At 35.8% G+C, this 15,375-nt stretch overlaps 2 protein-coding genes across 55 annotated transcripts in view; both read right to left on the bottom strand.

The window, feature by feature from the left end:
* The window catches only part of LOC102147786 (uncharacterized), a 165,451-nt gene extending 162,012 nt beyond the window's left edge, over nucleotides 1–3,439 (bottom strand). For 3 of the 5 annotated variants that reach the window (XM_023650884.2, XM_023650885.2, XM_070225345.1), the window contains exon 1: nucleotides 3,302–3,439. The gene's annotated coding sequence lies outside the window, so the exon portion shown is untranslated. The remainder of the gene's footprint in view (nucleotides 1–3,301) is intronic. The other 2 variants (XM_070225344.1, XM_070225346.1) reach the window with 1 other exon arrangement.
* Nucleotides 2,598–15,375, bottom strand: part of CEP57L1 (centrosomal protein 57 like 1) — a 73,183-nt gene continuing 60,405 nt past the window's right edge. For 30 of the 50 annotated variants that reach the window (XM_023650891.2, XM_014734473.3, XM_070225366.1 and 27 more), the window contains 4 exons: nucleotides 15,050–15,136; nucleotides 8,932–9,176; nucleotides 8,183–8,327; nucleotides 2,598–6,258 (listed from right to left, as the gene is read on the bottom strand). In XM_023650891.2, the coding sequence (XP_023506659.2) occupies nucleotides 6,040–6,258; nucleotides 8,183–8,327; nucleotides 8,932–9,176; nucleotides 15,050–15,136 (696 nt within the window). In that variant the 3' untranslated portion in view covers nucleotides 2,598–6,039. Of the gene's footprint in view, nucleotides 6,259–7,274; nucleotides 7,391–7,675; nucleotides 7,815–8,182; nucleotides 8,353–8,931; nucleotides 9,177–15,049; nucleotides 15,137–15,375 lie in introns of all 50 variants that reach the window. The other 20 variants (XR_011422595.1, XR_011422594.1, XR_011422600.1 and 17 more) reach the window with 7 other exon arrangements.

Raw genomic sequence — 15,375 nt, 5'->3', positions numbered from 1 at the left:
AATCTCACATCTTCATGAATTTTAAAACTGTCTCGAGCACCTGCAGAACAAATTTCTTTTCTAACCATAAGACCTATACTTGGTTAGATTCTATACAGAGGTAGAGACAAGAAAGCAACAATGGCTGAGGAATAATGAGGTTATGGTAAGGGATTCATGTTCAGTACATTTATTTGTGTCCACACATTTCTCTAACATAGTTGACTGGTGTTTAGAAAGAGTATTCTATAGACCAGGAAATGTAATGGTATTGATTAAAATGGGACTTCTATCTGTAAAACATATAAAACAGATTTGTAATGCATTTCTGAGGTAAACAGTAGCATGCTACAAGCCATCATAGGGGATTTGGGAGTATTTCTATTTTAAACTGACTATCTCACTTTCCTCCACATCTTTCAAACTCGTTCACCTTTGAACATTTATTAAAAGCTGACTTTTTCTTCTCCAAATAAACTAGGACTGCATTTTAAACTATAATCCAGTACTCACAAGGTTTCACAAAACACTGGCTACCTTCTCTATGTGATGCACTCTGATATTTTCAGTGCTATCCTATATCATTTAAAAAATGTTGGTAGTTACCCACTAAATTGATTTCACAATCCATTAATATGATATGACCTGCAGTTTGAAAAACACTGACTTGGTCCAACCAATGAGGAAGATGAAGTATGAGGAAATTGAGCGGCTTAAATTCATAAGGAAAGTGAGTGGCAATCATCTGCATAATTCTGTGCGTCAATAATTGACCTCTAGAATATAAATTTTCTGTATACTATTTTTCTGTTTTAGACCAAGATATTATTGCTTTATTTTTGCCCCTGATTCTTCACTCTCTTCACATTTACTTCAGTGTTTCATGTTCATTTTTACTCATGCCTTTGAATTTGATACTGGTTATATGGACAGTATTTGTTTGAAATTACTAGGTGAACTGTTATCTTCAAATAACAAGCCTATAGAAGATTAAGAATCCCAGACCAATACTGCCACCAGGTAAAAAAGCAGGTGAAACCTACATATATATAAAGGTAGAGAATGAAGAAATACAAACAGGCCAACTTTATCTGTCAGTAGATGAGAACAAAGATTCAGTAGACAAATATTTGTTGAGCATTTACTCTGTGGTGGTCATTATACCTCTATGTCACCTATTGTTTTCTTCCTTGTATTATGTTTATGTATATGTCTTATCGCCCCAGCAGACTATAAGCAATTTGAAGACAGAATTTATGCATAATTTGTCTTTGAATCTCCTGTAGCATCTAGCATAGTATCTTGAGATCAACAAATACTTGATTATTAGAGATCAATAAATACTTGCTGAATAAACAAGTCAAATACACCAATATACAAATAAGGAACTACCTTGACTCTCAAAACTCTTCCTCTTAGCAACATAATACAAAAGAAAGCATCATTCTGAGTGCCTGTTGTCTGTGCCCCCAAACAAACAATACTAGAATATTCTTAACCAGTGGTTACGTAAAATATGGTCACCTATCTTTGAAAGATGAAACAGCAGAACAGCTGAACCAGTGCCTGAAACAGCAGTACCTGACCCAATATGCTCACTCAGATGAGACCACCAAATAATGTTAATATATTTTCATGAAACGTAATTTCACGGAAATATTTATTGAGAGGCTACTTCCAGGCCAGGTATTGTGCTAGGTGCTGGGCTACAGTAGTGAGCAAGCAAGGATCTTGCCCTCAGGGAGCTTTCAGTCTATGGGGAAGACAAATGATAACAAGAAAGTGTGCCAAGTGCAAAGATGGGAGAAATACCTAGAAGAGGCAGCTAAGCCAGATTTGGCTGAAGGCAAGGGTGTGAAGGGGAGGCTTAAAGAGGGCTTTCTTAGAGGAAGCAGTAAATTGAGTCTGAAGCAAGAGGAAACGCTGGACAAGCAAAATCTAGGCAAGCAAATCTAGGCAGAAAGTATGGTGGATAACTTCACCCTTATTTTAAAAGATTATTCTAGAAAGCTGATTATATCATTTATAGAAATTTTTATCTTTCTTTGACAGATAATTCATAATGCCTAAGATTCTTCCTCCAATTGCCAACCTCTGGATCCAGTCTCCCAACATTACAGACTGGTCATTAATAAGTCTTATATGGTCACAAAACTGCCTCAGAGAATAAAGTAACAAGAGATCAACTTGCTTCTCTACTATTTTCTGATAGAATTATTAAACATATAGGAATACAACAGACCATGCTCACATAATAAAAAATAAATTTTTCCAGTGTAGGGGGGGGGAGCTAATTTATAATTCTAATGATTGCCTACAGCATCTAGTAGGATTTTGCACCAAATAAGAATTCAATGACTCTATGCCAATAAGTAGAACACTCTCAAAAATCCACCAGGAAAAAAAAAAATCCACCTGATTCTTTAAGTAAACCATTAATTCATAGCTATAATAATAACAAACTCTAGCCTAGAGAATATTTGAAAACTTTAACTTTACAATTTTGTTATGTCTAATTCTCCTTACATAACAAAATACAAAAAAAGGAATTAAAGGTGAAAAGTCACATGAAAGTAAGTATATAGTTTACGAAGAAAAAGGCTGAGGCATTGGCAAGGTCTATTTAATTACCAAGAAGTAAATTTATTTCAGGTCAGTGATCGTCAATATTATTTTTATTTATCCTCATTTCACTTTAATTAAAAGGTGTCATGGCACCCATAAAGAGGTTTTTCATCCTACAGATGCTATTATGCCTTAGACAGATTTGTCTTGTTCTACATCTGGGAGTCAGCTTGTACTTATCTAAACTTCACATACAATTAAATGTTCTCAGTAGGTACAGCTTTAGTTACAGCTGAATAGAGTTCCAGGAAACCCCATTAGGAGTTTCACTATTTACTCTACACCAACAACGGCAGCTGGTACATTTTTGGTCACAGTGAGCACTCCTTCCACGGCACATGACCAACTGGCCTTTTCTCCTTAGTTTGATTTCTCACAACATTACAAGTCAAATTTTAATTGAATTTTTTGACACCTTCTCATGGATTTAAGAACACTATAGTTAAACTTGTATTTTTAAAGTAAGAAGACTATACAAAAATGTCAAAAATAATTTTCAAGTATACCATCCTAGCCATCTAGCTCATTATATTAAGTATCGCCTTTTTTAATCTTACACTACTGAAAACTCGGCATTTCCCTCAGACCCTTCTACCTTCAGCTACAACCTAATAAAAATGGGTTGCCAAGGACCCACACAAGTACAGTTAATTCAAGCTTCCAACTTCTATTTCCAGGATTAGAATATTTACAATACCTGCTGCTTCAAACACTCGAACTGTCTAGTTTCACAGCTTCAAAGTTGAGACTTGTTTTGGCTAGAAAGTTCCAATTTCACTTTATCAATTTCTGATTAAATAAAAAACAAACCAATCAGTTTTTCACTTAAGTGAACAAAATCAATGATATTGTACCGAGTTTCTGCTAGGCAGAGCACAGCTGTGGGGTTGCTACAGCAACTCTTGTACACTGACCATAAATCGCCCCTGTCCAGGAAGGAAACCGTTTGCTCCACCCCTGGGGAGTCAAGGGCTCTGGCAAGCAGCAGTCTGTGAGCAGAGACACATTTTTAGTTCAGTAGCTGACATGGAGCAACAAGAGACCAATCTTTATTTTCTTTCATTAAGAAATGGCACCCCAACAACCAACACAGACTCCACACCAAGGTGCTGCGTGTCATTATGTGTTTCTGCAGCATGGTGGGACTGTATTTTTCACCTCCTCCCACTAGAAACCTAAATTTGGGAACAAGCCAAACCAATTTCCTCCCAGGCACATAGAAAAAGAAAAAAAGAACAAAAAAACCAAGTAAATTAGAATATTCTCACTGTTATGAAAAATACATTTTGGCTCTTGCTTTCAGGCTTTAACTTATATAAACTTAGGTTCTATGACATTATCTTTCTTTGGCCACTCACATTTAAAATTTATTGAATTTTTTACTCAGTATCAACCCTTCTGCTGGGTGCTTTGACATATTATTTCATTTACTCCTCACAACAACCCTGTGATGTAGGTAGTAATATAATCTCCACTTGACAATTGAGAAATAGAGGCTCCAAAACGTTATTTGATTGTCCAAGCTACTAAATGGCAGAGTCACAATTTGAACCCAAATCTCCTAATTCTGAAAACTACAACATTACACTAATTTTGCAAGAAAATTCTCAATTCTTAAGTGAAATATTCAAGTATTCCTAAAATGACTTTAAAATTTTTTATGGTAATTTGTTTTAGCAATACATTTTCACAAGTAATGACTTCATTACTGATAAGCTACATATATACAGCCACCTTCTTAAGTGCACAGAACACAAAGGCACCGGAAGATAGGGCTGCATTACGGTCCTGGTGAGTTTTTTGCTAAGTATAAACAACAGCACTCACGTTCTTGAGGAGGAAAAGCAAAGCAGAAGACTAGGTTAGGTGACGAAACTGAGTTTATATGAAGCACTTTGTGGAACACCTCTGGGGTTGAAGGAGCTGACAGAGGGAGAGGGAGTGAAAGCAAGTGAAGGACATATGTAGTATTTAAACCGGAGGGAGAGAAATTTTATCTCTGCCATTAGTTACTTTCAAGGACAATTCCAGGTATGAATCTGCCCACTTTCAGTCATCTCCCCACTTCAGGTACGAACAGGTTTCTAACATGGCACCTCTTCTCTCAATGAGAATGAACCACAGTTTTCCTCCTCTATCCCAGAAGGTCCACAACTACCCGCTTTCGCCTACACATACTTTTCAGGAATTTCCTTGGCGGACATAAAGACTATCTTTTAAAAAACTGCTTTTTCTAGTTCTCTAAGATCCTGACCTAAAAATTCTTTCACACTTATAGCCTGAACACTCCCCCAGCTATAGACCGACGTACCTCCAACTCCATCCTTTGGAATCACCGCCTCTCAAACTACTACCCTATCTTCTGAGCTCCTCCCTTCTATTACACCTTTTCTGTCAGTCTTCTATTTCTACTTTAGTTGATGAGTCCAATTCTCTAGTTACCCCAAAGGATTTCAGTCAGAAACCAAAAAAGTTCAGAAGAGTTGTACTAGTTTCCATAGGCTTCTGGGAAGATGGGTCAAACATTTATTATAAAGCATATATACACAAAGAAACCTCTTATGACATCACTGATTTAAAAATATAAAAAATAATGCATCATATTTCCCTGAACTTTTGCTCGATGAGGCTATGAAATCTCCAACTTCTTCCTATACTTTCCTAGAAAAAAACGCCAGTTTTGTGGGTTCTGGAAAGTTACATTCTCAATTTATACTGATAAATATTATATCTAATGCAAAGACTGAAAGTCATAAAAAGTTAGTGTTATAAAGGAGTAAGATAAGATAGATCACTGGCGTTAAAGGAAAACAACACTAGATTTGTAAAAGAATGGGCACAGCATAGGAAGACTTCTGCAGTTGAGTTATTGCCATCTAAAAATTAAGTTAACTGTGTGTTCCCATTTGTAAGTGTCACATAGAAACTTGGGCTAAAGGCCTCTTTGCCAAGCTTTTTTCCTTTCCAACAAAGAAAAACATTTCACAGCTCTAAAACAAGGCAGGGAGGAAGCACCAGGAAAGTGGGAAACCTTTCCATACGTGCTGCTCATTTTACATTGGTTCTTAAGGGTACAAGCCTACTAAATGAAAAAGTGGAATGCTACTTGTATCTCAAATTTAGTTCAATTTTAAATACCATCAATCTTGTATAATTTTGTAGATTTAACTTAAGCTATCTGCAAAGTGAACAAAGTTTCTAAAACATGGTGAGATTAGGTATTTCAGTCAATAAAAAAACAAAAAAGCAATCATTTATTATTTGGGACTCTTAGGAGATCATTAGGCATTAATTTAAAGATACCACAACTTAACACTTTATAGAGGCTAGAAACATAATTCAAAATTTCATAAAGGTGTATTAAATTAAAACCACTTTAGACAATTCAGGATTTCATTGACAGAGTTCATTTCAAGTGACAGCTTTGTTATTGTGTTACTGTTCCCACATGATATCATCTCTTCTCAATTTCATTTGAAGATTACGGACTCGTACTGGATGAAAGTTGCTGCTCTTCTGAAGAGGGTTGTTTAGCAAACATTTTCTGGGGCTATTTTTTAAGTTGTTTGATCCGTTAGGATAGTTATCTTCTTGCTGAATACCTGAAGCTTCACTCATCTTTGAGTTTTGAACTTTTTGCTGTAGTTTACGGACCTGGAGAGAAAAAAATCTAATATTTTAGTCAAAAGTATATTTAAAATATACTCTATAATAGATGGATTAGATTGATGGTTTAAAGATTACATGAAATTAAAAAGTTTGTTAAGGTTTTATTTATTGAATACCTATTATATGCCTAACACTGTGCTAGTCAGGTAGAAATATAACGAATAAAACAATCCTTGCTCTCAAGGAACTTATTGCTCTTATTAGTAAAAGAAAAGCATATATGTGAAACTAGAGAATAACTCAAGCTAGGATAAGTCTGAGGACGACAAAAAGTGTATATTTGAGAAGGCCAAAGCAGGACAACATCAATGTGGGCTGGAGAAGCTGAGAGAAAGGTTTATGGAGGATATGAAACGGGAAAAACTGGAGAACAGAGGAGAGAGAAGGATCTTTCAGGTGATATTACCAGCAAGCAAAGATTTGGTGCTAGGAATGAGCAAAGAGTTTACAGAGTTGGGAAAAAAAAATACATACATACATATACATATATATATATGATATGTTACTTAAAAGTATTCCTGAATTTAAAGTACTACTGAATACCAGTAAAAAAAAAAAAGTCTAGGGAATAACCTTATCTCACTTAGGAATATCTGGTAATGGTTCAGTAAACAGAATTAAACAAAACAAAACCTATCGACTAGCCAAAACCCATTTTTTCCAAGCCCCGTCCATTACTTAGTCTGTTTTACTTATGCATAGACCTAATTTGTAGAGGTGATCCAGACATTGGCTAAGTACCTGGTATTCTATTTGTCTAAGGCCATTTTAATTGCAGATATTAAATTTATCATCATAAAACGCTTGCAAATTTATACTGTTACAGCTGTTATGGAATATAAATATTATTTTTCAAAATATAATTTACCTGCAAACTGCCTAAATTTTAAAAAAATGACTATTCTTCTATTCCCTTCAAGTTTCTCCTATGTGAGTCTAAGAAAGCATACAAGTTATATAATCTTTGCCCTAACACAATCATACAAAAAAAATGTACTTACTATAGCCTTAAAAGCCAGTAAAGTGAAAATATTTGCTTCAAAAGTTTCATTTCCTTCTTTCTTTATTGACCATAGAAGAATAAAGGCAATAAAACTCTGCATCCTTTATTACTTTCCTATAAAAGCAGGGGAGGCTTAATTGTGAGGTTATATATCACCAACTTATAAGAATGCTGATTATTCCATAGGCAAATGGCTATATGATGTGACCTGTGGGTTCCTGGCAAGACTCCCTCTGCCTTCTGTTCTGGCAGCGATATAGTGCTAATAATCCAACCTATGGAGTCATTGCCTTAATGTAAAATATTATAATATTCCATGATTCTCCTGTTAAAATATTAAAACTGCTATGCCATTCTTAGTTATTTAGAATTCACATGCAAGGACAGAGTCCCCCTCACCAGCACACTTCAGCTAGCTGAGTGCAGGTCCCCAGGGAATGGAACACGGCACAGCTTGTTCTGTAAAGTGGAGATAGTGGTTTTACAACTGGGGTACTGCTTGAGGAGCCAGGCTTTTGTATGGTACTTAATTAGAGACCTGTCAACATAAGGGACATCATTATGATATTAGAGGAGGAAGGAATAAGAGGAAAGAATGCTAAAAGGGTAACTGGGAGGACTGCAAAGCCAAATTTAGCCTCCCTCACAATTTTCCCAAAGCCATTTCTGAACACATAACTAAACTTTCTTGCTCCCTTTTCTTAATACTATCTTGGAGAGTTATGTAGAAGCCCATTTATGCCAGTGAGACAGACGGCTCTATTCTGAAATAGGCCTAAGTGACTACTATCACCTTTCCACCAAGCCACACACACAGACGTCAAATTTGGAAGGTCATATAGACATATGACTCTGAATCCAGATATATTATATTTTTATTAAAATCTTTTACTAAAGCCTTCTTACATTGTCTTGATGCTTCTTCAGTTTGGAAATTTGTTCTACTTTAATTTCCATTTTCTTGACTAAATGCTCTAGTTCACATTCTGCATTTTCAAAGACTGAATGGCTTTCAGTTTCCTTTATTTGATTCAGTAGTTCTTGGTGCTTCCTATAAAAGAAAAGCAAATATCTTCCTATAAAAGAAAAGCAAATATCAAGCACTATTATAGTTTATGGTATATGTCTTTGCCATAATTAGACAATATTCTGTCCAATCATAAATTTTAGTCAGAGTTAAATATTAATCTTCAAAGACAATCTCTTTCTGTAGGGTTATCTAATTAAATCTATGGTAAATATAAACAGGCTCTTGTGATTTGAGATTAGATACATTTAGAAATATTCATTCATTTAACTAAAAAGAGTATAAAAAACAAAAGGAGACTCTTTCTCATAAAAAGCTTTTGTGAGAATTTAAGGTCACTAGACCTGGTTTGTTAGAATGACAGTAATATTTGTCTAACAGTTTAGATCTTGGGAATACAGAAACTCCTGAGATTGGAAAAGCAGTAATTACATACAGTTGAAAATTTAAATAGTATCAATAAACACAATGAAAAATCAGTGACAACAAATCTGCAGATCAAAATAAGCCCAAATGGCTAAGCAAGGCCTTTAAAAATTTATAAGTTGCATTGTTCTTAAGATTGAGACGAAAAAAAAGATATGTAAATATCTTCCTACTTCTTCTGATAAAGAATAAAAATACTTACATACTCATTTGGTCCAGCTCATCTTGCATTGCCATCAAAAGTTCAGACACATTGTTACAAATGCAGATGGACGTTCCTGAGTCAGGAGGTACAGCTTTACGCTGGGAAGTTGATCTAGTAGGCTTGTAGAGACGTCTAGGCTCAGTAACTTCTGCACGTTTTGGAAGGATATGTGGCCCATAATGTTGCATTGTCTGCAGAAGGTTTTGCCTACTTGCCTTCACGGAATGGCTTGCACTGGCAGACTAGGGGAAAAGAAATAGCTGAGAACAATTTCAAATGACTGATGGCGTTTATTTTATTTTATTTTGAGGAAGATTAGCCCTGAGCTAACATCTGCTGCCAATCCTCCTCTTTTTGCTGAGGAAGCCTGGCCCTGAGCTAACATCTGTGCCCATCGTCCTCTACTTTATATGTGGGATGCCTACCACAGCATGGCTTGACAAGCAATGCCATGTTTGCACCCAGGATCCGAACGGGCGAACCCTGGGCCACAGAAGTGGAACGTGCAAACTTAACCGCTGAGCCACCGGCCGCCCCAACTGATGGCATTTAAATAGCACTTAGAACAAAGCAGGAGTTGAGTTGAGTTTTGTTTTTTTGAGGAAGATTAGCCCTGGGCTAACATCTGCCACCAATTCTTCTCTTTTCTGCTTAGGCAGATTGGCCCTGAGCTAACATCCATGCCCATCTTCCTCCACTTTATGGGATGTCTGCCATGGCATGGCATGGTAAGCGGTGCTAGGTCTGTGCCCGGGATCAGAACCAGAGAACCCTGGGCCATAGAAGCGGAGCACGTGAACTTAACTGTTGTGCTACCAGGCCAGCCCCAGAGCAGAAGTTTTTTTGAACAAGTATCTTCATTTCTGTCCCTCTCACCTTTTCAACCACAATAGGCAGTGATCCAAACATTGAATAAATTTGCTGAGGTGGTCCTCTCTTTAATCATTTAGTTTTCTAAATATTGACAAGGGAAAGAGTAAACTAAAAAATTATTTTAAAAGACATTTATGACATGAAGAAGTCTCAAAACTCAAAAGTAAACAAACAATCCGACTAGAAAATAGGGAAGAAGCATGGACAGAGATTTCACTGAAGGGGATATACAGATGGCAAATAAACACAAAGATATGTAATATCATTAGCCATTAAGAAAATGCAAGTTACAGTGAAATATCACTACACACCTATCAGAATGGCTAAAATAAAAAAAAAATGACAACACCAAATGCTGACAAGGATGTGGAAAAATCAGATAGCTCATACATTGTTGGTGGTAATACAATAATACAGCTACTTTGGAAGGCAGTTTGCAAGTTTCCTATAAACTAAACATGTACTTACAATATGACCCAGCAACTGTATTCTTGGACATTTATCCCCCCAAAATGAAAACTTATGTTCTAAAACCTATACACAGCTTTGTTTGTGATAGCCCAAAACTGAAAACAACACAGATCTCCTTCAATAGGTGAATAGTTAAACTGTGGTACATTTACAACATGGAATACTACACAGAAAGGAAAAGCATGTGTTGATACTAGGATGGATCTCAAGGGAACTGGCTGAGTGAAAAAAAAAAATCTCAAAAGGTTACATACTATGTGATTCCATTTTATATAATATTTTTTAAATAAACTATAGTGACAGATTATAAATTGCCAATGGTTAGGAAGGGGGATGTGTAGCTATAGAGGGAAGACATGAAGGAGTCTTATAGTGGTGGGATAGCTCTGTATCTTGATTGTGGTGATGGTGACATGAATCTATGAATGCGATAAAACTACTGTATAGAACTATACATACACATATATGTAAACACAAAGCTGGCGAAACTTGAATAAGTTCTGTGGTTGTGCCAATGTCAATTTCCTGGGTTTTAGACTATATTATATGTATACAAGATGTTACCACTGGGGGAAAGTGGTTGAGGATACATGGGACCCCCTTGTATATTTTTTTGTAATCTCTTGTGAATCTATCTTTTAAAATAAAAAGTAAAAAACAAAAACAAACAAAAAAAGACACTTATGATAAGTGATGCGGGATCGTGAGCCGAGGAGTCGAAAGAAAGATTTCTTAGACTCTCAAGATCTGGCAGTAGTGCTCTTTTATTTAGAAAATAGTGTGGAATAGCATGGGGACAGGACCCATGGGCAGTCAGAGCTTCTGCTGCCGCCGCTTCTGCTGCCCCCGCTGGCATGGGGACAGAGCCCATGGGCAGGCAGAGCCGCTGCTGCTGCCCCCGCTGGCATGGGGACAGGACCCATGGGCAGGCAGAGCTGGTGCGTGGGGACAGGACCCACGGGCAGTCAGAGCTCCTGCTGCTGCCAGTTGAGGGTTAGAGCTAAATTTAAGGCATAGGTATGTGAGTTATCTCTTTACAAGACAAAGAATATGTAAAAAAGTTAAAATGGTAGATAAGAATCAAACCGGATTGAGTAAATGGCAGAAGTCACCGCTTGAATTTTATCCTTGGCTAAAGACAAAGGAGGATCTGTGGGGGGGAGGGTCAGTTACATGAGGTTGCCAGACAGCAACCAACTTAAGTTCTTGCCTCTGGCATTGACCAAGAGCCTCTAGAGATAAGACCATCCCCCCTCTTCCTGGCACAGAGAGGGAGGCATCTTCACAGATAGAGGTTTCCCTTAGAAATGTAAATGTTTCCCAACAAAGGGGCAAACAAATTCCACTCCTTGGAGCCTGAATCTCATCTGTAGTTTTAAAACTAACCAGCCTAAAAATCCTCATCATAAGCCATTTTAAAATTAAGCAGCCTAAAAATCCTCATCATAAACCATTTTAAAATTAAGCAGCCTAAAAATCCTCATCAATAAGGATATGGAACAATGGTATGCTAGTTGGAACATAAACTGGTCCAAACATTTTGGACATTATCTTGTAAAGTTAAGGATGAATGACTTTTATGGCCCAGAATCTCAGAGAAATTTCTGTACACGTATACCAGGAGGCATGTACAAGAATGCTCACAACAGTGTTGTTTATAATAACAAAAAGAAACAACCCAAGTCTTCATTGACAGGAGAAAGGCTAAACAAACTGTGGCATTTCCATACAAAAAAGTATTAACAGCAATAAAAAGCAGTGATATGCATCAATTGGATGAATCTCATAAATTCAATGTTGAATGGTAAAAGCAAGTTGCTGAAGAACACAAACAGAATAAGTATATTTATATAAAGTTCAAAGTTGTGTAAACCTAAACAATATATTTTTTTCAGAATACCTATTTGGCAAAGAGATTTTTTTTAAAAAAGCTAGAGAATGATAAACACAAAATCAGAACTGTGGTTGCCCCTGTGTGGGGGGAGGGATACAATTTAAGAGGAAGATATGCTGGGCTTCAACAGTGCTGGTAATGTTCTATTTCTTAGGCTGGTTGGTGAGTGCTCCAGTGTAAACTATCCTTTGAGCAGACACTTTCTGTTATATATACTCTTTCATGAAACATTTTAAAAAAGATATTGCTAAACTACAGTCTTAAATTCTCAAGAACAATTTAAATTACTTCACTATTTTTGTTGGAGGGATTAAACTAGTGTGGCAAATTGTCTTAATTGGCCCACAACTGAGGGAGTTCCCAGGACACAGGATTTTCAGTGCTAAAACCAGGAAAGCCTCAGGCAAACCAGCGTGATTTGGTCACTCTAGTTAACACTTCAGCAAGAGAATAATCAACAAAATGACCATATTCCATAGTGAAAAGAAAAGAAAATACTCCCAATTCTATGTAGAAATTTAGATATCTTATATATATTCAATATTTTTTTTAGAGAATTAAAGAAATAAAATGACTTAGAAGTAGTTAAATCACAGAAGTTTGAGTCAGTTCTTAATTACACTCAGAGTTGCTTGGTGACCTTGCATAATCATTCAAGCTCTGTGCCTTAGTGACAGAAAGTTCAAGTAACGGAAAACAATGGTCTGCTCTAAGGCTAATTCAAGCAGTTATATTAAGAGTAAAAGAAATTTAAGTTAATTCTTCTAGTCACTATACTGACTGAGATCTCTGATTACAATCTAAGCTTTTAAGAAAATACCGAAAACCTCATAGGAAAGGCTTCCATCATCTCACTTAGAATATTCAAACTCTGCTTCTTTACTTTCAAGCTGACCTTCTCATATTGCTGTCAGTTACCATCTAGAAATACAGCTCTAATCATGTCCCTACCCTTCTCAAAAGCCTTCAATGTCTCCAAATTATCCACAAAGTAAAAGTTCAAATTCTTAACACGGCACTGAAGGTCAGCCATAATCTCACCTCAAGCTATATTTCCAATTTTGACTCTTACTATGACACCATCTCCCCTATCCCAAGTACTAGACAATTATCTATGATTTGTGGAAAAACCAATTATACCCTCAGACTGTAACATACTTCTCCTCATCTCTATCTATTAAAACATTAATTCTTCCTTGAATGCTGCTTCTTACATGACGCCTTCACATATTCTTTGTACAGCACCACAGCACTTTGTTTATATCTTTATATACCTCGCTTAAGTTTTGATTACACTCTGTCTAATATTTGTATATTTCGCTGCTTCTCTATAAATTCCTGCCTAATGAAAGTCTTTACTAGCTACAGGTAGCAGTCTGTGTAAATCAAGATGTATGAGTTGAATAACTATGTCTAGGATATGGAGAAAGCGGCAGAGAGACAAGCAGGACTCTCATGGAGGTCTCTTAAAATCTGATCCTCCCTTCAGCAACATCAGTGCTCCTGCCAGCTTTAAAGGAGGCATTATTACTTGCAGACCCTATGAACTTGGGATTCACACGAACTACTTTTATAAAGTGATTTTGCTGTTAATTATTGTTTTTCCTCTCTTCCAGGAGCTTTTTCTTTTCTTCATTCCTTTTACCTTACTTCTTCCTGTACCTTCACTATTTTAACAATGAATAGGTAAGTTAAAAAAAAAATTTCCCCTAAGTCATCAAAGGATGCCATAAAACATAAATATAAAAATAAGTCAATATTTTTTCCACTTGCAAATTACTTATAGTGATTTTCTATTTGGCCTTGCAGCTTCTAATCCCGTTGTACAAACAAGACACACACAAAACATAATTAAGGAAGGAAAGCAGCAAAAAAATCAACATAAAGTTGCATTGGGAAAATGTTTTTCATTATTGTAGTTTGCAAATTCTTTGAAAGAAAAAAATTATAAAAAAATGCAGCCAGACTATTGAACAGTAACTCTTATTTATGCAATAAAAGAGTAGTGAAAGTTAAGTATGATGTTCTTTCCATTATTGTATCCACAGGGTGAGCCAATGGCAGAGGCCAGAATTCTCAATAGCACCCCTTGCTCCCACAGCAAATGGCACACAGAAACACTCACTACATGCATATTGAATAAATAGTAATCATAGTCATCGAAACTATAATTTCAAAGTCATAAGATTAAAAGAGACTAAAATTTTCTTTCTTACTATTATTATAGATAATTAAGAAGGTTTAATACAATATATCCAAAACAACAACCCATCTTAACAAAATATTACTGGACAACGTATAAAGTACTAACTCCTCAATCCTTATTTTTAGGCAAATTCAAAGGGTATGAGGGTAGAAAGAACAAATTATAAAAATTCTCTAGAGAAATAACTTCACAGATCTATAATTTAATACTATATCCTTGTTTGTTTATTGTGCATATAAAACTGCTTCCAGGATCTATTGTATTGTCATTGTCTACTGTGTTGTTTAGTGCCTCTTTTATAAAGTATCACAAAATACATTTCTCTAAGACTTTAGTACTAGGAAAATGTTTGTCTTTCTAGAAAAACTGGAATGCTTATTGTTATTTCATAAAGACAGATCTGCTGCCCATTACATGCTCCCTTTTGCTTTGGTTGTCAAGCAAACTCGGAGCTTGGTTTTGCACTCAACTGCTGTTGAGATTTTAGGGGATTTTCTGTCCTCAAGCCCAAAACCCTCATCACTTGATTCATGTTTTTAATCCCCATTTTGTAGCATTATTGTATGTCTTTTATTACAAATCTCTTCAAATTCTTTTTGTAAATAGATAGGTGTAAGTATTAAAAGGGTGAATGATTAAGTATTAAGAATAAGAATAAAGTGTTTGCATACCTTTGAAGATTTCTTCTTTTCCTTGGAGCGTTTTGGATTTGATACTGAAGACATTAAAATTCTATTGATTTCAAGTCCAGTTTGAAGCTATAATAGTAAAGAAAAAACTTTATAAAATTGCTTTTTAACAAGCTTCTTCAAAAACAATATAATGAGAAATCAGGTTTCAGCTTACAAAGATAAAAATGCTTTTTGAGGAAGAAAAAAAAACCCAAAACACTATGTTTTTGTGCATGAAGTCACTAAGTCTATTGATAATTACAATCATTTTCTGTTTATAAGAGAATGAATTATTTAACATATATATCAATCAAATTGAAAACTAT

The sequence above is a fragment of the Equus caballus genome, chromosome 10 (assembly GCF_041296265.1).
Source record: "Equus caballus isolate H_3958 breed thoroughbred chromosome 10, TB-T2T, whole genome shotgun sequence".
Classification (NCBI taxonomy): domain Eukaryota; kingdom Metazoa; phylum Chordata; class Mammalia; order Perissodactyla; family Equidae; genus Equus; species Equus caballus.
The sequence above is the reverse complement of the archived record's forward strand: the minus strand, read 5'-3'. Positions and strand labels throughout refer to the sequence as shown.